At 42.9% G+C, this 25,631-nt stretch overlaps 1 protein-coding gene across 6 annotated transcripts in view; it reads right to left on the bottom strand.

Annotated features, from left to right (window-relative positions):
- RAVER2 (ribonucleoprotein, PTB binding 2) overlaps window positions 1-17,785 on the bottom strand; it is a 157,870-nt gene extending 140,085 nt beyond the window's left edge. For 4 of the 6 annotated variants that reach the window (XM_066376485.1, XM_066376482.1, XM_066376484.1 and 1 more), the window contains exon 1: window positions 17,390-17,785. In XM_066376485.1, the coding sequence (XP_066232582.1) occupies window positions 17,390-17,629 (240 nt within the window). In that variant the 5' untranslated portion in view covers window positions 17,630-17,785. The remainder of the gene's footprint in view (window positions 1-17,389) is intronic. The other 2 variants (XM_066376480.1, XM_066376481.1) reach the window with 1 other exon arrangement.
- Window positions 17,786-25,631: the final 7,846 nt, after the last annotated feature.

Here is a 25,631-nt window from a genome sequence, read left to right as displayed (position 1 = left end):
AGTCAGTGGGAACAGGTGTTTCCAACTCCTCCTCTTCTGAGGAGGAGGTTCAGGCTGAAACTGCCACCCACAGATTCAGAGCCCAGCGGTGGTCACCCAGAAGGTAAATACCCAGCAACCAAGAGAACCTCAGGGACAGGCACAACCACCTCTGTAGGTAGTGGAGCACTTGTGGCCCAGCCCTACACCCAGGCAGACCTGATGGGGTTACGGGCACAACTCAGGAACCCACCAAGCCTCGGGCAGCCTGGTTGTTATGGTTGTGGGACACAGAGGTGGATGGCATCGTGCTCTCCAGACCAGAGATGGAGACACTGGCCGCCATTACCACACACTCCTCCTTGATGCAGCGTCTTCAGAACTGCCATGACAACCCAGGAAACCATACCCTATTAGAGTGGGTGATGGCTGCCATTCATACAGGTTAGTACAGTGGTCAGCAAACCACAGCTTGCAAGCCACATGCGGCTCAATCAGATTGAGGATGTTTTTAGCAAAGGCCAGCTTAGGAGTACCTTAATTAAGTTAATAACAATGTACCTACCTACATAGTTTAAGCTTAAAAAAATTGGCTCTCAAAAGAAATTTCAATCGTTGTACTGTTGATACTTGGCTCTGTTGACTAATGAGTTTGCCGACCACTGGTCTAGTAGAATGCTGGGGACATGCTAGAGGCAGTGAGTTGGTGGCAGTCATATATGGAGCTGCCCCGGCCCCTCAGAAACTAGGAATGAAGAACGCTGCTTTCAATCCAAGGTCCTGTGGGCCAGATGAGGAAGTGTTTATGGCAGGGATGGAGGGACCTTATTCTGTGTAGCACCCCGTCAGCCCTTTTTGGGTCATGAGTGGCTATCTTGGGCCCCATGTGGGGCAGCCCAACAACACGATTACACAGATGATAGCAGATTTGGGGGAGCTGGAGGCAGCATGGAATCCTAAAGCTGTGAGGGCTGCTGCCCATGCTGCCCGCTCCAACTAATAAGACAAATGGGCCTGTAAAGGCTATCTGAATACAGATGTGGGTAGATCTGATCATGGCTGGGGCAGATAAAGAGAAATTAGATGGCAGATCTAATAAAGTCCTGTTAGAGCTTTGGCAGCAGCTTAAACAGCAACAGAGGTTCCAGCCACAGGGAAAGCGGGGAAAGCGGGCAGCCCTGGCAGCTGCCAAGAAAATGGCTGGTGTTTGGGTTGCACAGTTGCAAGATTACTTGTTAGAGACGGTTGTGGAAGAGGAGGATCCCCAAGACCCATTGTCCCAGTATGAATAGAGGGAAGGCCGAGGGACCCATCCAACAGAGATACACAGGGGGTTGGAGAACCCATGTGAAATTGGCAATCCACTGGTCCCCTTCTAATGTGCAGCAGGTGTTGGCATTAGAATAGGTTTTTGTTTCTTTGTTTGATTTTGTAGCAACAGCTAAGAGAACTGTCAAGGCAGCACAGACCTTGAATGTGTTTGACTCTACCAGGCCCTGTGAGCTTGGAACTCTGAGGGGTTTGGCTGGGGCTTATGGCAATGGACAGAGCACTATGAAAGGTGCTGAGGTCCGTTAATAAAGAGCTGTGTGGCTAGTTTCTGTAATGGACTTTTACCTTGGGTGATCTGCACAGACAGCTGCACTATCTATCGTGGACTGATCATTGAGCAGTATAATGGACTCCTGGACTGCAACCAGAGAGGGGCACCAGCTCCCTTACTGGACGGACTTGCCACTTGTGGACACTACTCCAGATTTTGAATAAGAGACATCAATGGGGGGCCCCAGCTCCAGTGGAGGCCCTCCTGCACCAGGTAGCCGTTCTCATCCAGTTGCAAAGACATACCAAGGACATTTTCTTCAATGGACATAGCCCTAGACCAGGGGTCGAGAACCTATGGCTCGCGAGCCAGGTGTGGCTCTTTTGATGGCTGCATCTGGCTTGCAGACAAATCTTTAAAAAATAATGTTAAAAATATAAAACATTCTCATGTTTTACAATCCATTCATTTCCTACCGCTCATGTTCATGGTTACGGGTGGCTGGAGCCAATCACAGCTGTCCTCTGGGACAACACCAAATTTTTATTGGATAAGGCTTTACGTATATGGGTCATTGTGAGGTCAGGAAGTAAACTTCCCTCCTTTTAATCAAGTAGTCAGCTAACTAATTGCAGAAACCCTCTAACGAAGAAGATGGCTAAAAGAAAAAAAGATGAGGAGTATCGTATTTTTCAGCAGGAATGGACAGAGGAATTCGCCTTTGTGGAGAGAGCAGGTTCTGCAGTGTGTCTAATACGGAATGATAAAATTGCATCAATGAAACGGTCAAATATATGGCACTTCGACACACACCATACTACATTTGCATTGAAATATCCAGCGGAGGACAGCAGAAGAAGGCATGTCAGGAGCTACTGTGCAAAGTGCAAACTAGTCAGCAGCAACTCCGTGTTTGGACCCAACAAGGTGACTGGAATTCGGCTAGCTTTGCTGGTGCTTTAGCAATTGTGAGAAATGGAAAGCCATTCACAGATGGGGAGTATGCGAAAACATTCATGCTTGATGTTGCCAATGAACTTTTTGACGACTTTTCAGATAAAGACAAGATAATCAAACGAATAAAAGACATGCCTCTGTCAGCAAGAACTGTTCACGATCGTACCATCATGATGGCAAATCAAATTGAGGCAACACAAGTGAAGGATATAAATGCAGCACCATTCTTTTCTCTCGCTTTGGAAGAGTCCACAGACGTAAACCATTTATCCCGGTTCAGCATGATTGCAAGGTATGCTGTTGGTGACATACTACGTGAGGAAAGTCTTGCTGTTTTGCCTATGAAAGAGACAACAAGAGTGGAGGATTTATGGAAGTCTTTCACTGAGTTCGCTAAAGAAAAAAAATCTACTGATGGATAAACTTATTTCAGTGTGTACTGATGGTACTCCGAGCATGGTGGGGAAAAACAGAGAATTCGTAGCGCTTCGTGAATATGAAAAGAGACCTATCCTAAGTTTTCACTGCATCCTACATCAGGAGGCACTTTGTGCTAAGATGTGTGGCAAGCAGCTTGGTGAGGTGATGTCGCTGGTCATTCGGGTGGTCAACTTTATTGTTGCCCAAGCTTTAAATGATCGCCAGTTTAAAACACTGCTGGATGAAGTTGGGAATAATTATCCTGGTCTGCTTCTGCACAGCGATGTGCATTGGTTGTCAAGAGGGAAGGTGCTCAGCCATTTCGCAGCTTGTCTGAGCAAAATCTGGACGTTTCTTGACATGAAAAACGTCGAGCATCCTGAGTTAGCTAACACTGAGTGGCTCCTGTAGTTCTACTATCTCATGGACATGACTGAACATCTGAACCAGCTCAATGTGAAAATACAAAGCATTAGAAATACAGTCTTATTCCTTCAACAAGCAGTGTGTGCATTTGAAAATAAGCTGGAACTCTTCATCGCTGACATTGAAACAGGTCATTTACTACACTTTGAAAAACTGGGAGAGTTTAAAGATGCACACACAGCAAGTGACCCTGCTCAACATCTTGATCTCCAGCAGCTAGCGGGCTTCACATCTAATCTCCTGCAGTCATTCAAAGTGCGCTTTGGAGAATTTCGTGAGCGCACTTGTCTTTAAATTCATCACCAATCCACACGAGTGTGCAGTGGACAGCGCCGACCTGAGTTATAACCTCAGTGTCTCCGTCAGAGATTTTGAGCTACAAGCTGCTGACCTGAAGGCCTCAGACATGTGGGTGAAAAAGTTCAAGTCACTGAATGAAGATTTGGGAAGACTTGCACGATAGCAAGCAGAGTTGGCGAGCAAACACAAGTGGGGAGAAATGAAAAAACTTCAACCCGCAGACCAGCTGATTGTCAAAACTTGGAACGCGCTTCCCGTCACATACCACACACTGCAGCATGTAAATATTGCTGTACGGACAATGTTTGGCTCCATGTATGCATGTGAGCAGTCTTTCTCACATCTAACGAACGTTAAGACCAACCTACAATCACATTTAACGGATGGAAGTCTCAACGCCTGCATGAAGCTTAACCTCACCATGTATCAACCAGACTACAAAGCCATCAGCAAAACCATGCAGCACCAGAAGTCGCATTAATGGTAAGAAGTACTTTAAATCATCATTGGTTAGCAACATCATAACAACGTTATTAAAAAGAATTCAGAGACTTATTGTACTTTAAAAGTGTTGGTCTTACATAAAATGCACACATTTACTTGTATTTAGTGTTAAACATATTGTATGGCTCTCACGGAATTACATTTTAAAATATGTGGTTTTCATGGCTCTCTCAGCCAAAAAGGTTCCCAACCCTTGCCCTACTATACAGGCCTTCCACCTACTGTGAGGTAGGGAGCTAGAGGCAGGCCCCCAGTTAACTCTCTGGGCAGAGTGCTCAGGGAGACATTGTGAAGGACACCTTTGTAATTATTGTGTGACTTGTGCTGTTGCTGTAGACTCTGTTTATGTAATGTACCTCACTCCTCACACAGGGATCATCACGGAAGATTTCAGACAAGTAGACTGTGAAGTGAGCAAGCCTAAAGGGGTGGAATGTTGGGAAAACAACTGTGTTAGATTTGCTCACTGGTTTACTGGCTGCAAGCACTTTGCTTGATTAGTGCGTGAGCACATGGCAGCACCACAAGTGTATTGTCTATGTAGGGATATGGGTGCTGTGCTCAGTGTTGACTGTGGATTGCAGACTGCCTGCCCATCACTGTGAGGGTTGTTTTTGCTGTTTGCTTGAGAAGCAGTTTTCCCCTGGCAGTTTGCTCATTGCCGTTGCAAGACTCTATTAAATGGGAATGGCCAATGTTTTCTGGCTCCACAGTTTCTCTACCATATGCCCAAATCCAACGTGGACCTGCCTGGCCTCGACAACTGGCATTACAGTAGATTTCTGCCTGAATTGCACTGCCAACTCCATCAGGTCTGCCTGGGTGTAGGGCTGGGCCACAGAGTACTCCACTACCTGGGGAGGAGCTTTTGCCTGCCCCTGAGGGACTCTTGGCTGCTGGGTTTTTACCTCCTGGGTGGCCACCAGTGGGCCTCTGAGTCTGCGGACAGCAGTTTCAGTCCAAACTTCCTCCTCAGAAAAGTCAGAAACGACTACAACTGCTAACTCAGAGCCACTCCACTGGCACGGATGCTGTTCCTTCTTCGGCGCCCACTTTGGCTCCTGTGGCTGCCAGCTCTTAGCCTGAAGCTGAATTTTGAGCTCTTGAACCAGCAGTTGTTTCTCTAACAACTGTCGCTATCAACGTTCAGCTTCTAGGGCAAATTGCAGCTCACGAAACCACAATTCCTTCTCCATCAATTATTCCAGTTCCAGGCACTGTTGGTGTTCAGCCTGCATCTCACACTGTAGCTCTCGAAAGTGGTTGGCCTCTTTTTCCAGCAAGTGTTGCAGTTCACACTGCTGTCAGAACTCAGTCTGCAGCTCATCCTGGAGATCTCAAACTCTGGCAGCCTCTCACACACAGCTCTCAGTTTCTGCTCACAGGGCTATATAAAACAGTCAGCCCACAGCCCCAAAAGGACAGCCATAGGGAACAGCCACTTCTTTATCCCACCCTTCAAAGGGTATTGGCAGCTTCATTACCAATATGATCCGAATCCTGCCTGCTACATCAGATGTAATGCTGATGGTTGAGGTGAAGCGAATTCATACCGAATTCAGGCAAATGGTAAAGAAACTGTGGAGCCAGAAAGCATTGGGCCATTATCGTTTAATAAAGTCTCACAATGGCAGATGAGCAAACAGGCAGGGGAAATCACTTCTCAGGCAAACAAACAGCAAATACGACCCCTAACAGTGATGGGCAGGCAATTCATAATCCACCATCTACAATATGCCCTGAGCACAGGCACCCATAGTCTTACGTAGATTATCTACACATGGTGCTGCCATGTGTTTATGCACCAATCAAGTCAAGTGCTTGCAGCAGGTAAACCGGCGAGCAAGCCTAACACAGCTATTTTCCACACAGAAGATATCCAGCACAGCAACCAAGGATGATCCACTGCAGATAATCAGGAGGCAAAATATATAGTCTAGACAAGTGCTCTAGGTGGTCTAATTTACCCACTTCTCACTTTCTACCCCTCTCAGTGCACCTGGTCCATTTTACTTTTTAAATTGATTTTAGAGAGAGGGAGACAAATATCAATCTACTTCTGTATGTGCCCCAACTAAGGATTGAACTGGCCATGTCTGCATTTCAGGACATTGATTCAACCAACTGAGTCATCCAGCCATGGCACACCTGGTCCTCTTAGACTTAGAGTAAGGCAATTGCCTCTTTAGGCAAACAAAATACAAACAGAGCCAGGGTCCCTGGTAAACAATTTTACAATCCTTAAATTTAGATAATTTTGTTTTCCTTCTTTACATTTCATTTTTCTGCTTCAGCAGGGCTAAGTATAGCTCAGCAATAAATCTTTTGCCCACAGGTAAGAGATAAGCTCCAGAAGCCTATGGGGCCACTAGCTGTAAGTTAGGGAAGATAAGAATTAAGAAACAAAACTTTAGGGGTTAGTGATAGGAGCCCCTTTTGCAAAACAACCTTCCATCAAAGCTGATCTCATTAATACTTCCCTGATCTTCTGAATCTTGTTCATTTAAAGAACAATCCCCCTAAATAAAGCTCCTTCGTAAGCCTCTGACATGGTGCACAGGTGCACCCATGAATGAGTTGAAGCTGGGGGGAATCTCTGTTCCTGTACAAAGCTGATTAGATGTTCATCATAGCCTAACAGATGTTAAAATGCTAGCTGGCCAGACAAATGCCACCTACCATATTCTTTCTGTGGGAAAATGTGTTGCAAGGCCAAAAATAATTTGTAAGCCATAGGAAATGGTCTATAAATCACCTGAGACTTCTTTAGATGGCTTGTTAACACCTAGTGATGAGATGGTAACCACAAAGTACTCCTCTTCTTGAATCTTTTCAGAACAGAGAACAAGCATGGCTGAAACACTTCAAGAATTTCTGCCAAAACCCAAACGTCTACAGCCAGTGGTGTCCCAGAAATCTAGAGGTATATTCCTCTAGCAGCTTTCAGTGTCCTTGTTACATTGGGCATAGGACAATAAAATATGTACATGGAAAAAAAGTAGAAGCCATATTCAACTCTGATTAACTAAAAAGATAATACATTAACTTTTTTTTTTTTGTATTTTTCTGAAGTTGGAAACGGGGAGGCAGTCAGACAGACTCCCACATGCGCCCGACCGGGATCCACCCGGCATGCCCACCAGGGGGCGATGCTCTGCCCATCTGGGGCATTGCTGTGTCGCAACCAGAGCCATTCTAGCGCCTGAGGCAGAGACCATGGAGCCATCCTCAGCGCCCGGGCCAATTTTGCTCCAATGGAGCCTTGGCTGCGGGAGGGGAAGAGAGAGACAGAGAGGAAGGAGAGGGGGAGGGGTGGAGAAACAGATGGGCACTTCTCCTGTGTGCCCTGGCAGGGAATCGAACCCAGGACTCCTGCACGCCAGGCCAACGCTCTACCACTGAGCCAACCGGCCAGGGCAATACATTAACTTTTAAGTCATATAAACTACATAAAGAAAAGTAACTTTTGGCCTGACCAGGTGGTGGTGCAGTGGATGGAGCATTGGACTGGGATGTGGAGGACCCACGTTTGAGACCCCAAGGTTGCCAGCTTGAGCGTGGGCTCATCTGGTTTGAGCAAAGCTCACCAGCTTCGACCCAAGGTCGCTGGCTTGAGCAAGGGGTTACTCGGTCTGCTGAAGGCCCACAGTCAAGGCACATATGAGAAAGCAATCAATGAACAACTAAGGAGCCACAAAAAATTGATGTTTCTCATCTCTCTCACTTCCTGTCTGTCTGTCCCTGTCTGTCCCTCTCTCTGACTCTCTCTCTCTCTGCCACAAAAAAAAAAAGAAAAGAAAAGAAAAGAAAAGAAAGAAAGAAAGAAAGAAAGAAAGAAAGAAAGAAAGAAAGAAAGAAAGAAGAAAGAAAAGTAACTTTTGGAAGGAAACAAAATGTCATCCTTTTTTTTATTTAGAAAACTAAATTTAATAAGGTGATATTGATCAATAAGAGTACACAGGTTTCAGGTAAACATTTTTATAGTATTTAAGTGGCTGATTATGTTGTATACCCATCACATCTAAGCTGCAAGGAAAAAAGTAGCCTCAAAGTGAAAGATTGGAAAACAATTCTCCAAGCAAGTAATATCCAAAGGAAAGCAGATGTAGCCATACTCATAGCTGACAATGCTGACTTCAAGACAACAAAGGTAACCAAAGACAAAGATGGACATTTCATAATGATAAAGGGGACATTGTATGAGAAGACATAACATTTCTTAATAGATCTGCACCAAACCATGGAGCACCAAAATATATAAGAAATCTACTAACTGATCTAAACATAGAAGCAGACAAAAACACATTCAGACTTGGCGATTTCAACACACCATTGACAGCTTTAGATAGATCATCCAAACAGAAATTCAATAAAGAAATATCAGCCTTAAACAACACATTGGACCAAATGAACATAACAGACATTTACAGGACATTTCATCTCAAAACATTGGGTTATACATTCTTCTTCAGTGTGCATGGAACATTCTCAAGGATAGACCATCTGTTGGGCCACAAAACATCAACAAATTCAGAAAGACTGAAATTATACCAAGCATACTTTCTGACCATAAGGCTTTGAAATTAGAGTTCAACTGCACAAAGTAAGTAAAGAAACCCACAAAAATGTGGAAATTGAACGACATACTTCTAAGGGGGTATAATGGGGAGCATGTTGTCGTGGGGGGTGAGAGTGTTAAAATACTGAGGGGGACCACTTGAATCCATGTTAACATAATCAATTTAAAAACTTTAAAAACTAAAAAAATTAAAATCCAAAGGTCTGAAAAAGAAAACATACTTCTAAAAAATGACTGGGTCAAAGAAAAAAATAAAAGCAGAGATCAAAAGATATATACAAATAAAAATGACAACACAACATATCAAAATTTCTGGGATGCAGCAAAAGCAGTAATAAGAGGGAAGTTTATCTCATTACAGGCTTATATCAAGAAACAAGAGAGATCCAGGTCCTGGCCAGTTGGCTGAGTGGTAGAGCGTCAGCCTAGCGTGCAGGAGTCCCGGGTTTGATTCCCGGCCAGGGCACACAGGAGAAGCACCCATCTGCTTCTCCACCCCTTCCCCTCTCCTTCCTCTCTGTCTCTCTCTTCCCCTCCCGCAGCCAAGGCTCCATTGGAGCAAAGATGGCCTGGGCACTGGGGATGGCTCTGTGGCCTCTGCCTCAGGCACTAGGATAGCTCTGGATGCAACAAAGCGATGCCCCAGAGGGGCAGAGCATCGCCCCCTGGTGGGCATGCGGGTGGATCCTGGTAGGGTGCATGCGGGAGTCTGACTGCCTCCCCATTTCCAGCTTCGGAAAAATGAAAAAAACAAAACAAAAAAAGAAAACAAGAGAGATCCCAAATAAACAACTTAACATCGCATCTTAAGGAACTAGAAAAGAAGAACAATGGCAACCCAAAGTCAGCAGAAGAAAGGAAATAATAACAATTAGAGCAGAACTAAATGAAATAGAGAACAAAAACAATATAGAAAAAATTCATACAACAAAGAGCTGGTTCTTTGAAAAGATCAATAAAATCGACAAACCACTAGCTAGACTCACTAAGGAAAAAAGAGGAAAGACTAATATAAACAAAATCTGAAATGGAAAAGGAGAAATTACCACAGATATTATAGATATACAACGAATCATAGTAGCATATTATGAAAGATTATATGCCACTAAATTCAACAACCCAGAAGAAACAGATAAATTCCTAAAACTAGACAATCTTCCTAGACTGAGCCATGAAGAAGTGGAAACCCTAAATAGACCTATAAGCAGGGAGGAAATAGAAACAACAATCAAAAACCTCCCAAAAAAACAAAAGTCCAGGACCCGAAGGCTACACTGGTGAATTCTACCAAACATTCAACGATTTGGTACCCATCCTTCTCAAAGTCTTCCAAAAATTAGTTGAAGAAGCAATACTCCCCAACACATTTTATGAGGCCAACATAACCTTCATACCAAAACCTGGCAAGAACACAAAAAAGAACTATAAACCAATGAATACAGATGCAGAAATCCTGAACAAAACACTACCAAATTGAATACAACAACATATCAAAAAAAATAACAGATCACAATCAAGTAGGATTCATTCCAGGAACACAAGGATGGTTCAACATACGGAAATAGATCAATGTAATATGCCACATCAATTAAACAAAGAACAAAAATCTTATGATCATATCAATAGATGCAGAAAAAGCATTAGATGAAATGGCATTATCAGTGAAAAGAAGGAATAATTTCAAAATATGAAATCATCCCAGTATTGTCAGAGAAAAGAGGTAAATAACAGCACTCTTTTAAAAGAACAATAATTACTGAATACATTATTAGAAGAAACCATGTATATTTTTAAATCTCAGTTAAAGAACAAAGCATGTGAAAAAATTCTATTGGTTTTTGAATAAAAGAAAAGTAAAATGGGAATAAGTAGCTTTTAAAAAGAAAATCAACCAGTTTCCTACATTTGGTGGTTTGTTATTCTAAAAAGCCCTTGGTTGATAACACTATGCTTTCAAATGGACCTCTGTGAATTGATGATCAAGCTTCTCAATTAACCACCATAATAGAAAACTTTGAAATGAAAGTTAATAATACACAGAGTGAGACAATAGACTATTTTTTCTATTAATGATTTTGACTGTCAGCCCTAAGTACTGTATTTTTCTCTCTTTATAACGCATTTTTTCCCCAAAAAGTGGAGGGGAAAATGTTCGTGCATCTTATGGAGCGAAAAATACGGTATTTTATTAAATATTTTAACACACCATTTTGCTCAGAATATTTTTTTATTTTCCTCCTTAAAACCCTAGGTGTGTTTTATGGTCAGGTGTGTTTTATGGTCAGGTGCGTCTTATGGAGCAAAAAAATACGGTATATCACATTTTTTTAAATTACACAATAAAATCTCTTTTAGATTTTAAACAAAACACATAGACACATCTGCAAAATGTAAGAAAAATATTGAGTGAACTCAAGTGATATAGGAAATAAATACCACTGTTTACTCCATTCTGAAACTCTAGTATTAATGCAGAAATGTAATAAAAAACACATTAGGGCATTACCTTAACTAACCAAAATTCTAATTCAGAGTTGCAAAAGACTACTCAACACATACATAATGGCAATGGCTATTTGGACTAAGAACCAGTGTTCACAACATTGTTATTATTCACTATAATTATAATAATTATAAATATTATTCACAATAAACTAATCACTATAATTACTTTCAAAAACACTTAAGATTCAAAGACATAACTATAAATAACCAAGTCACAGGGGTATGAAGGACCTGGGGATCTAGGGATCTTGATAAAACTATAGTAGAAGCCCTGGCTAGAGAGCTCTATTGGTTAGAGCACTGCTGCCAGTTCAATCCCCAGTCAGGGCATATAAACCAAAAGATAGATATTTCTCTCCCTCTCCCCCCATCCGTTTTTCCCCTCTCTCTAAAATCAGTAAATAATTTTTTTTAACTTTACCAAAAAAACTGTAATAGACTACAGTGCAGGACTAATAAGAAATGAGACTAAAAATGTAGGCAGGAAAAAAAAATGTAGGCAGGGGTCAAGTCACAAAATGCCTACAATCTTAGATTTTTACCCTACCATGTCATGGTTTTCAAATTGAGTTCTGAGTACTTTATGGGACTATACAAGTATAAAAAATCATAGGATAAAGACGGTGTATCTTCCATAAGTGTCAAGTTTATGAAAAAATATTTTGAAAGGGAATTAAACAAGTTTAAGTTGATGCTTTTATAGTAAATCCACTTTTATTAGAACATAAAATTATGATTTTTTTTCAGACAGGATATGAATCTTCAAAGCAATTTCATTCTTTCAGAAAGTTAATTCAGGTTCACTATTCCTCACAATTTGCAGAAAAGAGACAAATTAATACACAATTGAGGAAAAGTTTGAGAGTGTCAGGAATGTGAAGTGAAAGGATTTTTTGTTTGCTTTTTCAAGTAGGAGAGTAACATCAGATTTGTGCCTTCAGAAGCTCTCTTAAGGAAATCAGTAAGCAGGATACACTAAAACCTAAGAAAAAGGAGAATAATAAGGATAGACAACAAACAGAAAATTTGTAAGTCTGCCTAAGAGATGAAAAGGACATGGACCAAATTGAGGCTATAGGCCCTGGCTGGTTGGCTCAGTGGTAGACTGTCAACCCTGCGTGTGGAAGTCTCTAGTTCAGCGGTTCTCAACCTGTGGGTCGCGACCCCGGCGGGGGTCAAACAACCAAAACACAGGGGTCACCTAAAGCCATCGGAAAATACATATTTCCGATGGCTTTAGCCATCGAGAAGCCACGCTACCGTCTGCAGCAGCGCTATTCAGCTTGAACGCATGCCCTTATGGATGTGCGTTCCAAACTAAATGCCTGTGGTCATGCGCAGATGTGATTGCATCATCCTTCCGGGGCCTAAGGGGCGGGGGAAGAGGGGGGGGGGGACGGGACACACTCCACAGTCCATAGCAGCACATTACGTGTGTCCAGCGCTTGCTGACGTCATCAGTGGGCGGGTGCAGCAAGCGCCTGAGGAAAGAAGCCTAGGAGGCGGAGAGGCAATGAGAATACATAATGCATATCAGGTATTTACACTCTGAATCATAACTGTAGCAAAATTACAGTTATGAAGTAGCCACCAAAATTATTTTTTGGTTTGGGGTCACCGCAACATGAGGAACTGTATTGCGGGGTCACGGCATTAGAAAGGTTGAGAACCACTTCTCTAGTTGATTCCTGGTCAAGGCACACAGGAGAGGCAACCATCTGTTTTTCTCCCCTTCTCCCTTATCTCTCTCTCTCTCTCTCTCTCTCTCTCTCTCTCTCTCTCTTCCTCCCTCCCTCCCTCCCGCACAGCCAGTGGTAAGACTGAATCCAGCAGGTTGGCTCAGGGTGCTGAGGATGGCTTCATGGAGCCTCTCTGCCTTAGGTGCTAAAAATAGCTTGGTTGTGAGCAGCCCCAGAAGGGCAGAGCATCCACCCAAGATGGGGTTGCCAGGTGGATCTGGGCCAGGACTGATATGGGAGTCTGTCTCCGTATCTCCCCTACTCTCACTTTAAAAAAAAAATTGAGAATATAAAATCACAGAGGGCTAGGAAGATTTGAGAAAGCAGAGGAGGCTGACCAGACAGCACCTGATGGACTGCACGGTAACCAGTGGTGAGATTCAAATAATTTAACAACTGGTTCTCTTCCCTAATGACCGTTTTAAGTATAAAAAGACAATATTCTGAAAGGCGGTTTATTATTTCATACTGTTAATACTTAAATAAGAATTTAAAAGGTACACAACACTAGATTGTTATAAGAATTTTTAAATATTAATGAAAAAATATTAAATAATACCTGACACAAAACAATAAAACTGTTAAGATATTTCCATATTGCTTCTTGGTTGGCGTCCTCACTTGCATTTTTTTTTCACCTATGGGCGCTTAGAATACGCTGTTGCACAGATGAACATTAAAAAAGAGTAAGGAATGTAAATTTGTGATTTCGACATCAGGCAGATGCCCAGGCGCCCACTTTAGAACCCTGATTACAAGTGCCATTTTAACAACCTGTTCGCTGAACTCAACAAAAAATTAGGTATCAGTTTGCCAAATGGTGCTAACCAGCTGAATCCCACCACTGATGTAACTATTCAATGAGACAGCTTTTGAGAACTTATTAGTATAAAGGTGTGCATTTTCTTTAGAGCTAGTATTTCTGTAAGGTATCTATGTATCTTTGAAAGTTTCCATTTAAAAATAATATTTTCAGTGTGCCTTCTAATCATAGGAAGCATAGAGTTGTAAGATGCTAATAAAAATCTATTATACCAAAAATTTAAAAAAAAATTGAGATTATAAGTTAAGATTTATAAAAATGTTTAATAAAGATTATACCCATCTTTTCAAAAAGTTTTAAAAATATTATTGGGCTCCTACATATCAGTTACCGTTGTAGCTTTCCTGGAGACATAACTATACAGTATGAGACCTAGAGTTTGGAATGGCCTTAATCCTTAAAGTGGTATTCTAGAATAAATGAATGAATAAACATAGACTCTTCTAGAGAAGAACAAGAATTTGAGTATTTAAAATATCTGATTACTGCCTTGGCCAGACAGTTCAGAGCATCATCTCAAAAACAGAGGGTGCCGGTTTGATCCCAGGTCAGGGCACATACAGGAATAGACTGATGTTCCTGTCTCTCTCTCTCCACCTTTCTCTTCCACTAAATAAAAACATCGAAAAAAATCTGATTACTTAATAACTAAACAAAAAGTAGTCACTTTTTGAAAACCATATTAGTCATTTCATAAAAAGTAAATGTGTAGGTTAGCCAGATGATATTGGCTAAAAGGCACAAACTAAAATTAAAGTTAAATCATTAGTAAGATGACAGTAAAATGCAGCCACAAGGAGAAAAAGAAACATTAGAATTGTTAAGATAAAAGATAAAATACCACCCTGGCCAACTGGCTCAGCGGTAGAGCGTCGGCCTGGCGTACGGGGGACCCGGGTTCGATTCCCGGCCAGGGCACATAGGAGAGGCGCCCATTTGCTTCTCCACCCCCTCCCCCTCCTTCCTCTCTGTCTCTTCCCCTCCCGCAGCCAAGGCTCCATTGGAGCAAAGATGGCCCAGGCGATGGGGATGGCTCCTTGGCCTCTGCCTCAGGCGCTAGAGTGGCTCTGGTTGCAACATGGCGACACCCAGGATGGGCAGAGCATCGCCCCCTGGTGGACAGAGCGTCGCCCCTGGTGGGCCTGCCGGGTGGATCCCGGTCGGGCGCATGCGGGAGTCTGTCTGACTGTCTCTCCCCGTTTCCAGCTTCAAAAAAAAAAAAAGAGAAAAGATAAAATACCAAAATCCTTGTAGAATATATTCATGAAAACATTACATCTTGAGGAAAAGATTAAGTAAATATTAGTTTCATTGGGCCAATAAAGATAGCAATTCTCAATCAAAAGAATCTAAAGAAAAAACTCCATTTTAATTGTTTTTAGAAACTAGAATACTTTGGCCTATTCTACTCATTTATGTAACACAGATCACTGATAGTTACAGTATGATTGTGATCAGAAAACTAGGAGAGGTACAAGTACAAAAGATGATGGAAAAACAAACCAAATGTTATTTGTAATCAAACGATCTGTTTAGAATTTAAAACTATATATCATAAATATTAAAACATTTTATTATAAAAATCATAGAAAAAGGTCTAGACAAGTCTCTAGGTCCTAACAACCGTTCTTCTTTCTTTCTTTTTTTTTTTTTTTTTTTTTTGTGCTGTTAGGTGAAACTCCAGCTTTCAAAAAACATGGCATAAGAATTTAACTTAACATAAAAATTTAAGATACTTTATTGGCAGTAAAATACTCATCTACACATATAGATCTTATACCAATTTTCCATAGTTCATACTTGCTACCTTAGTGAAAATCCTAAGATTTAGGTTAAATGTAAGTTCATAATAGAGAACTATCACAAAAATACAAATCAGTGTAATTCTCATAAAACCTCTCTCCATCATGAACACCAGGTAATTAAAACTGTTTCTTTTATTAGATCCTTTGATCTATTTTTTTCATGTCTCTTGAGAAAGGAAATGAGAAAGTTTCCAACAACAAAGTAAGACTAGATAGAATTGTCTAATATTTGGGGTCTAAATATTTTCAGAATGCAAGGAAACAAATTTAGATGACATTCTACAAAGGAAATCAAGATATTTCTCCATCTCTCTTCTCGATTATCTACACATAGCTGCTATTTCTTCAATTTGCTCTTTAAAAAAATGCCATCCGCCTCTTCCAAGCCCCCCCCCCCCCAAGCTCCCTTGCTCTCCTCTACTTGTATGGGGAGGGGAAAGTTGCTTCTATGAAATCAGTCCATTACAGGTATCCTTAAAGGTAGCATCACAAAACATTACCTGCCTGATGAGAAGTGGACAAAGACAGAAAATTTGAAAGAGGGATGAGATACAAGGCTAACGCATACTTCCTTTACATTGCTTTTTTGAAACAAAATGGCCCCTTCATGCATATGGGTTATAAAGTTATATGCTGACATTTATTATGAGTGGCAATGTAAGATCTAATTACATAGTAATGAGACACTAGAATCATTTTATGGATCATGGGAAAACTGCCCTGCAATTATCAATAGCCAGTCCACTTGCAATTCCATGAGAATGGTTACAGGAGAAACTACATGAATTGGCCCAGATCTGCAACTATCAGGACAGCCCACCCTCCCTATCTACACAAAATATAGAAATTCAAGTTACATATGAAGTAGACAATTAAGAAGCCCTGAAGAATCAAAGATACGAACTAATTTCTTTTTCTTTTTGGAGAAACAAAAATACACAGGTATAGGTACTCACAGAAGAGGTTAGTATCCATCCTAACAATGATCATCTTTAAGTATCAGAATATGGGTGATTTCAATTTCCCCACTTTTCACTTCTCTGTATTTTCTTGCTTTCCTACAATGAGTATGTTCCCTCGACAATGGGGAGGGGTAGTTAAATAAATGCAGAGCTTCTAATCTTAAAGCAAGAGTTAATCTGGATCAAAGACACAAAGCCTATCTTTAAGCTTCCTCAGAGTCACTGAGGAATAAATCCTCCAGTACTCCGCAAGCAGAAGAAGGCTGCAAGGTTCCCTAAGGCGGAGTGATAACCTCTCTATTCCAGGGCCTTAGCAAACCGAAGGGACAGAGTTGTTTCATACAAACTTGGTCAAGTGCTTCTGCGACAGAAAAACTCACTCCCAGCTCTCCCGTGAGTCCGCGCCCCTATGACACACCCAAGTGCCGAGGACCGCAGGCCCCTCTCAAGGTGCTCCGGAACACTTGGGACCCAAAACTGAGCTCCACAGTTCGCCTCAATTCTCCTTCATCTACAATTCCCCTCCCCCTCCCCCTCCCCCCATACACACCCAGCGGGCCACAGGGGAAGGAGAAAGCCGGCCGGGCTTGGAGGCCGACGACCCCGGTTCCCTGACCTTAGACAAGCTGCGTCGCCTTTCCGAGCCTGTTTCCTAATCTGTCATCCTCGCAGGGTCACCGCAGTCTCAGAGCCGGGGGGAAAACGACGGACCGTTTTCCTAACTCTTCACCGAGCCCTCCTCCCCTGACCGCAACAAGGCGCCGGGCAGCAGACCCCTCGGGGCAGGCTCCCTCTGGAGCCCTGCTTTGCCCCCGGGCCGCGTCGTCGCCCAGCCCCGTCCCAGTACCTGGCAGCTGCTGTCCTGGGGCAGGTTTTTAACCAGGATCTTCCTGCGGTTACTCAGCTCCCGGCGCATCCGCTGCAGCCGCGCAGCGACCTCCTCCGGGTGCAGCGCGGGGGGCGCGGGTCCCCCGGCGTCCCCGCACGTCGCGGCGCAGGGGCCCGGCCCGTGCGGCCCCGACTCCGACTCCGCCGTGCCGCCCAGGCCCGCGCCCCCCGCGCCGCCGTCGCCTCCCGCCGCCGCCATCTTCCCGGCGCCCCGCAGCAGCGGGCTCCTCGGGAAGCTGGAGGGGAGGCGGAGAGAGAAAGCGGGAAGAGGCCCGGCGGGGGCGAGGCGGGCAGAGGCCGCAGAGTGGGCCCAGCCGGGAGGGGGAGGGGAGGCGGCGCGGCAGCCAGCAGCCGGCGGGCGGGAGGGAAACCTGAGCTCGGAGGAGGAGCGGAGAACCACCTCGCGGGAACCGCCCCCTCGGGCCCCCGGCCCCCGCGCGCGCGGGCCGCGCCCTCCCCGCCAGCCCGCCCGCCCCGGGGCCGCGCAGCCACCCGGACACCTGTGCGGGCGCCGCGGGGCAGGATCCTTCCCGCCTGCAGCGCCTCAGTCAGCTGCCAGGCAGGGCTCTGGGTGTGCTCCCTGCGCCGGCAGGTCCCCAGGGGGACTCGTCCCAGGCGCCGGCCCCCGCGCGGCCACCCCGCGGGACAGCGCCTCTGTGCCCGGGCTCCCCTCGAAGCTCCCGCGCTGGGGCTGCCCCGGGGCTGCAGACGAGAATGCAGTCTCCTCAAACTTGGGGAGGTGCCCTACGGGCTCCGGCCCGCAACCCTTCTGTGTGCATATTTGGCGAAAAGGTCTTAGTTTACGATGAAAAATAAAATTTGAAATTTTCTAAGGATTACAAGGACGGATTTCGGAGGAAATTTTATATTTTTGGAAACACCTCATCGCAAAGAATTTTCCTAGCTGTGTGGATGAGAAAGCCAGTGTCCTTCGACCGTCCCTCCGTTCCTGATGTCGAGTTCCCAAGATGTACACCCTGGATAGTTGCATATGCAACATATAAAGCAATGCTGAAAAAAAAAGACTTAAGTGGGAGAAGAGCTAAGGCAGAGGGCTAGAGAATACGCTAATGGAACATTATTTTAATTGAAATTTACAGGAAGAGTTGCATTGTAGAATTATCAAAGTGATATTATCAGGTCAATCTGGTAGCCTTTGATTGGCATCAGCCCAAATGACTATCAGCAAAGAGAAACCATGCATCTTAAGTGTGTAGCATGCAAATACACGCGGGGGGGGGGGGGCAGAGGGGCTGCTTAACACCAATATTATTCTGTTAAGAAAATTATTTTTATTTTTTGAGAGAGAGGAAGGAGGGAGGTAGAGAAAAATCAACTCCTACCTACTTAGTTGTGTCATTGATTGCTTCTCATAAATGCCCTGACTAGGGCTCCAACCACGACCTTGGGGTGGAGGCAGCGCCCTTGGGATCTAGAGCCTGGGACCATTGTATAGAGCTGGGCACCCCAGAATCCATCCAGTGACGCCCCCCCCCCCATCTAACCAGTTGCCTAGGTGCTCTGGGGATGCCCTCTTCACTGTGCTACTGCCACTGGTGACTGGCTAGGAAACTATTTTAAATGTAACAAAAAAAATATTTTTTTTTCTGTATTTTTCTGAAGCCGGAAATGGGGAGAGACAGTCAGACAGACTCCCGCATGCCCACCAGGGGGCGACGCTCTGCCCGTCGGGGCGTCGCTCTGTCGCGACCAGAGCCACTCTAGCGCCTGGGGCAGAGGCCAAGGAGCCATCCCCAGCGCCTGGGCCATCTTTGCTCCAATGGAGCCTCGCTGCGGGAGTGGAAGAGAGAGACAGAGAGGAAGGAGAGGGGGAGGGGTGGAGAAGCAGATGGGCGCTTCTCCTGTGTGCCCTGGCCGGGAATCAAACCCGGGACTTCCGCGCGCCAGGCCGACGCTCTACCGCTGAGCCAACAGGCCAGGGCACAAAAAATATTTTTAAAAATACTAAGTATTCACGTCGGCCTAGCGTGCGGAGGACCCGGGTTCGATTCCCGGCCAGGGCACACAGGAGAAGCGCCCATTTGCTTCTCCACCCCTCCACCGCGCTTTCCTCTCTGTCTCTCTCTTCCCCTCCCGCAGCCAAGGCTCCATTGGAGCAAAGATGGCCCGGGCACTGGGGATGGCTCTGTGGCCTCTGCCTCAGGCGCTAGAGTGGCTCTGGTCGCAACATGGCGACGCCCAGAATGGGCAGAGCATCGCCCCCTGGTGGGCAGAGCATCGCCCCCTGGTGGGCGTGCCGGGTGGATCCCGGTCGGGCGCATGCGGGAGTATGTCTGACTTGCTCTCCCTGTTTCCAGCTTCAGAGAGAAAAAAAAAACAAACTAAGTATTCAGTACTCAAGCTGTGCCTCCACGTATTTCTAGTACTTACATATATTTCGTTTACTCTTCACAATAATCCAGTTTTAACTTTCTATTTTTCTCATTTTACATATGAAGAAATGGAGCCTGATCTGCTTAATTCTAAAGTGCAATGCTCTTAATAATATAAAAAGATTCATCTGTAACCCCAAAATAATGACTACTAATCTTCCTGAATTTATTCTCTGCCAGTAGATTCTTGTATCATTAAAACGATTCTGCAGTACATGGATTCATAGCAGCACTATTCCCAACAGTCAAAGAGTGGAAACTGTTCATCTATCAATGAACAGATTAATTGTTGCATATACATACAATGGAATATTATTCAACCATAAAATGGAAGAAAGTACTGCTGCAAGGCAGATAAACCTTCAAAGCACTATGCTTAGTGAAAGAAGCTAGACACAAGAGGTCATATATTGTATGATTTCACTTATATGAAATATTCGGTTAAGTAAATCATAGAGACAGAACACAGATGGAAAAGGAGGGAATGGAAAGCAACTGCTTAACAGGTACAGGTTTCCTTTTCTGTGTGGGCTAAAAAATGTTTTGGAATTAGACAGATGGTAGTTGACCAATGAAGTAAAGGTACTAAATAGTCACAAAACTGTTCACTAGAATGTTATGTGAATTGCTCCTCACACACAAAAAAATTATTTTTAGATTTTATTTCAGGCCAAGTCGTCACTTTATCCACTGCACCACCACAGGTCAGGCACACCCCATAGAAAAATTTAAATGATATTCTGCAGTTTGTAAGCCTTTTTCTATGTCAATATAATTGAACATCATTATGTTTTATGGCTGCAACTAGTCTATTGCAAGAATTGCCATACTTTCCATGACTGTTTTCTTACTAGACATTTTTACCTATGAATAACAGCACTAGGGTTAATATCTTTGTGTCCATATTTACGGTTTTAATTTTTCCATAGAATAAAGAACTAGAAGCAAAATTTCTTCATCAAAGAATAAATGTATTTAAAAATTTTTGATATGTATTTCCAAACTATCCTCTTCAGTTTTCCGTATCATAAATATTGTCTAACAGAGTTCATTTCCCTGCTTGCCTCCATGATAATTTGGTGTCAAAATCTCATTTTGTTTTAAATTTTACTGCTTTGATTTTAAAAAGTTACAAATTTTATTTTTATTTTTAAAATTTTATTTAGAAAATTAACTTTAACACGGTGACATTGATCAATAAGAGTACATACGTTTCAGGTATACGTTTCTATACTGCTTGAACTGTTCATTATGTTGTATACCCATCACCCAAAGTCAGATCATTTTCCATCACCTTGTATTTGTTCCTCTTTACACCCTTCCCCCATCCACTCTCTCCTCCCCTCCCCCACACCCGCCTCCCCCTGATAACCACTTCGCTTTTATCTATGTCCATGAGTCTCAGTTTTATATCCCACCTATGTGTGAAATCATACAGTTCTTAGCTTTTTCTGATTTACTTATTTTACTCAGTATAATGTTCTCAAGGTCCATCTATGTTGTTGCAAATGTCATGTCATCATTTCTTACAGCTGAGTAATATTCTATTTTATATATATATATATATATATATATATATACCAACTGTTCTTTATTCAATCCTTTACTGAGGGACATTTGGGTTGTTTCCATGTCTTGGTCGCTGAGAATAATGCTGCAGTGAACATGGGGGTGCATGTGTCTTTATGTACCAATGTTTTTGAGTTTTGGGGGTAGATAACCCAGTATAGAGATTGTTGGGTCATATGGTAATCGTATTCTTAATTTTTTGAGGAACCACCATACTTTCTTCCATAATGGTTGTACTAATTTACATTCCCACCAGCCGTGAATGAGGGTTCCTTTTTCTGTACAGCCTCTCCAACACTTATTAACCGTCTTGTTGATAATAGCTAATCTAACAGGTGTGAGGTGGTATCTCATTGTAGTTTTGATTTGCATTTCTCTAATAGCTAGTGAAGATGAGCATCCTTTCATATCTCTCTTGGCTATTTGTATGTCCTCTTGGGAGAAGTGTCTGTTTAGGTCCTCTCCCCATTTTTTAATTGGATTGTTTGCATGTTTGTTGCAGTGCTTTGTGAGTTCTTTATATATTTGAATATTAACCTGTTATCAGAGCTGTTGTTTGCAGATATCTCCCATTTGGTTGGCTGTCTATTCTGTCAGTTTCTTTTGCTGTGCAGAAGTTTTTTAGTTTGATATAGTCCCATTCATTTATCTTTACCTTTACTTCCCTAGCCTTTGGGGTCAAATTCATAAATTGTTTTCTACAGCCAAGGTTCATGAGTTTAGTACCTATGTTTTCTTCTATGTAATTCATTGTTTCAGATCTTATATTTAAGTCTTTGATCCATTCTGAATTAATTTCTGTTCGGGGGACAAACTGGAGTCAAGTTTCATTCTTTTGCATGTGTCTTTCCAATTTTCCCAGCACCATTTATTGAAGAGGCTTTCTTTTCTCCACTGTGTTTTTGGCTCCCTTCTCAAAGATGATTTGTCCATACATATGTGCTTTTATTTCTGAGCTCTCAATTTTGTTCCATTGGTCTATATGTCTGTTTTATGCAAAAGTTATGGATTTTAAATTCCAATCAAGTTCTGTTTTGTAGGCTGAGAGATTTTGAGAAGTATATTCTTTAAATTGGGCAGGAAGCATGACTAGCCTTAGCATATGTTCTGACCTGGAGTCATTCATTAAGTTTCAGAACATGTATTTATCTAAATGAGTACTGTCTCCTTGACAAACATTTATTAAATGTCTCTATGTGCTAGACAATATATATAAAGGCACTAATTATACAAAAATATGAAAATAAAGTTAATGTATGGTAGGGGCTCAATTTCACTGAGAGAAAATTTATAATTAAGAGTAACTCTGATAAACATGTGAACAGAAAAGTCAGGTGTATCCCTGGAAAATAGTGATCTGAGTCCAATTTTAGTGATTGCTTTTGCTGACAATATATTTTTTTTTAATTTAATTTTATTTTATTTATTCATTTTTAGAGAGGAGAGAGACAGAGGAGAGAGAGACAAAGAGAGAGAAGGGGGGAGGAGCTGAAAGCATCAACTCCCATATGTGCCCTGACCAGGCAGGCCCAGGGCTTCAAACCGGCGACCTCAGCATTTCCAGGTTGATGCTTTATCCACTGCACCACCACAGGTCAGGCAACTGACAATATTTTTTAAACTGCTTTTTTGTTATTGACCTCAGACTCTATGGCAAATTCTTCTGCGTAGTTTATGTGGTAGTGAATGTTCATCTCTGAGAGACAGGTTTGACTTTTGGAAATAATTAAATGTTATTTAAAGCCAAGTCTGGTGAATGAATCAGGTGTTGATTATGCCTTTATGATTATGATTATGTAATTGAGGTTTGGAGTGCTAAGAGGGACATGACTACAATGTTATCTTTTTTTTTTTTAAGATATTTATTACTTTTGTTTTTATTCATTTTAGAGAGGAGAGAGAGAGAGAGACAGAGAGAGAGAGGAGAGAGAGAAAGGGGGGAGGAGCTGGAAGCATCAACTCCCATATGTGCCTTGACCAGGCAAGCCCAGGGTTTCGAACCAGCGACCTCAGCATTTCCAGGTTGACGCTTTATCCACTGTGCCACCACAGGTCAGGCTACAATGTTATCTTATTAAACCAATTTTATTAAGTAGCCACTTAACTTTCATACCACTCCTTGAACAATATTGCTGTGTCCTATAGGGTGGTCTCAAACTTTTGACCCTATCCAGTGAAAATTATTGTATATACCATAGTAGGAAATATATTTTGCATCACAACCCAGTATACACACACACATACAATTGAAATAAAGATTTCACAAAATGTTTTCTTACCTGTTACAGCACACTCCAGTACTTCTTATTCTAGTCTACCCCCCCCCCTTTTCTTTTCATTGCTGGAGTGACACTAAATTGATTTCATGTGCCATTTATAAGTTATTGTTTTGACAAACACTGATCTAAGTGTCAAGTCAACTATGTTTTATTATTACTTTGGCTCAACTGTTTTCAAGGAATTCAGGAAGACTACTATTTTAAATTATTTAACTGAATTGATTACTATTGCCACATGAAAGAAATGGATGGAAATTGCAAAGACTTGGAAATGCTACTAAAATTCCAAACAGTTCCTTTAATTCCAGGTTGTAGCCTAACTCTCCAAATAGCAGTTTCTGTGGCAAATTAAAGAAACATTCTAATCTGAACTTGGAGTACAATTACCAAGCTGCAATTTATTTGCCAAAACCCATAGGTAATTATCATGATCTATGTAATTACCTTGTTCTTTTTTTTTTTTTTTTTTTTTTTTTTTTTAATTTTTCTGAAGCTGGAAACAGGGAGAGACAGTCAGACAGACTCCCGCATGCGCCCGACCGGGATCCACCCGGCACGCCCACCAGGGGGCGATGCTCTGCCCATCCTGGGCGTCGCCATATTGCGGCCAGAGCCACTCTAGCGCCTGGGGCAGAGGCCACAGAGCCATCCCCAGCGCCCGGGCCATCTTTGCTCCAATGGAGCCTTGGCTGCGGGAGGGGAAGAGAGAGACAGAGAGAAAAGCGCGGCGGAGGGGTGGAGAAGCAAATGGGCGCTTCTCCTGTGTGCCCTGGCCGGGAATCGAACCCGGGTCCTCCGCACGCTAGGCCGACGCTCTACTGCTGAGCCAACCAGCCAGGGCACCTTGTTCTTAAAATGTGAGCCATATGCTCACTTTTGCCTTTATTTAAAAAAATATTGGTGGTTATTTTGTGTATTTTTTAAAAATCTTTATTTCTTAAATTATTTATTTATTTATTCATTTTAGAGAGGAGAGGAAGAGACAGAGAGAGAGAGAGGGGGGGGGGAGACAGAGAGAGAGAAGGGGGGAGGAGCTGGAAGCATCAACTCCCATATGTGCCTTGACCAGGCAAGCACAGGGTTTTGAACCGGCAACCTCAGCATTTCCAGGTCGACGCTTTATCCACTGCATCACCACAGGTCAGGCTATTTTGTGTATTTTTAAAGCTCTGCAATTGGGTAAAATGTTGGAAAAGTTTAATAAGTCTCAGTTAAAAATAATAAGAATAATTAGTTAATACGGTGTCTTGTATCCAATCTTTTGCTTACATATTATGAAAATGTGATGAAAACAAGTATGAGATAAGACCTTGTAAACTGTAAGAATGATTCTTTTACTTGTCATTTAATCACTCAATGATATATATGGAGTGCCTACAATGTACCAAGTACTGTAAAACACACCAAATTAAATTTGATTGATTTCTATTCAAAAATGGTCCTTTCTCTGGAGAAAGTAACAGCAATTCAGTAACTTCAAATTTGGCAAGATAAATACTGTGACTAAAGCTCTCAATGGCACAGAAGGGTGTTTGATTTTGACTTGAAGGTATCACGAGGAGGTGGTGGATCTTGAAGGACAAGGAATTTTCTAGATGATAAGGGACATGTACTGAAGCAGGGAACAGAAAGACACCCAAGGCATCATCAAAGAGGCTGGCATGTCCATGAAATTATAAGTTTGGTATTAATTAGGGCTGTGTTACTTTTAGGAGAGGAGCAGGAAATAAATGAGAAGGCAGCAGATGCCATGCCATGTTAAGAAGTTTATTCTAAGCCCTGGCCAGTTGGCTCAGTGGTAGAGCATCAGCCTGGCGTGTAGAAGTCCTGGGTTCAATTCCCGGCCAGGGCACACAGGAGAAACCCTATCTGCTTCTCCACCCTTCCCCCTCTACTTTCTCTCTATCTCTCTCTTCCCCTCCCACAGCCAAGCTCCACTGGTGCAAAGTTGGCCCGGGCA

Source organism: Saccopteryx leptura, chromosome 3, assembly GCF_036850995.1.
Source record: "Saccopteryx leptura isolate mSacLep1 chromosome 3, mSacLep1_pri_phased_curated, whole genome shotgun sequence".
In the NCBI taxonomy this organism is placed as follows: domain Eukaryota; kingdom Metazoa; phylum Chordata; class Mammalia; order Chiroptera; family Emballonuridae; genus Saccopteryx; species Saccopteryx leptura.
This window is presented reverse-complemented; position numbering and strand designations above follow the sequence as displayed.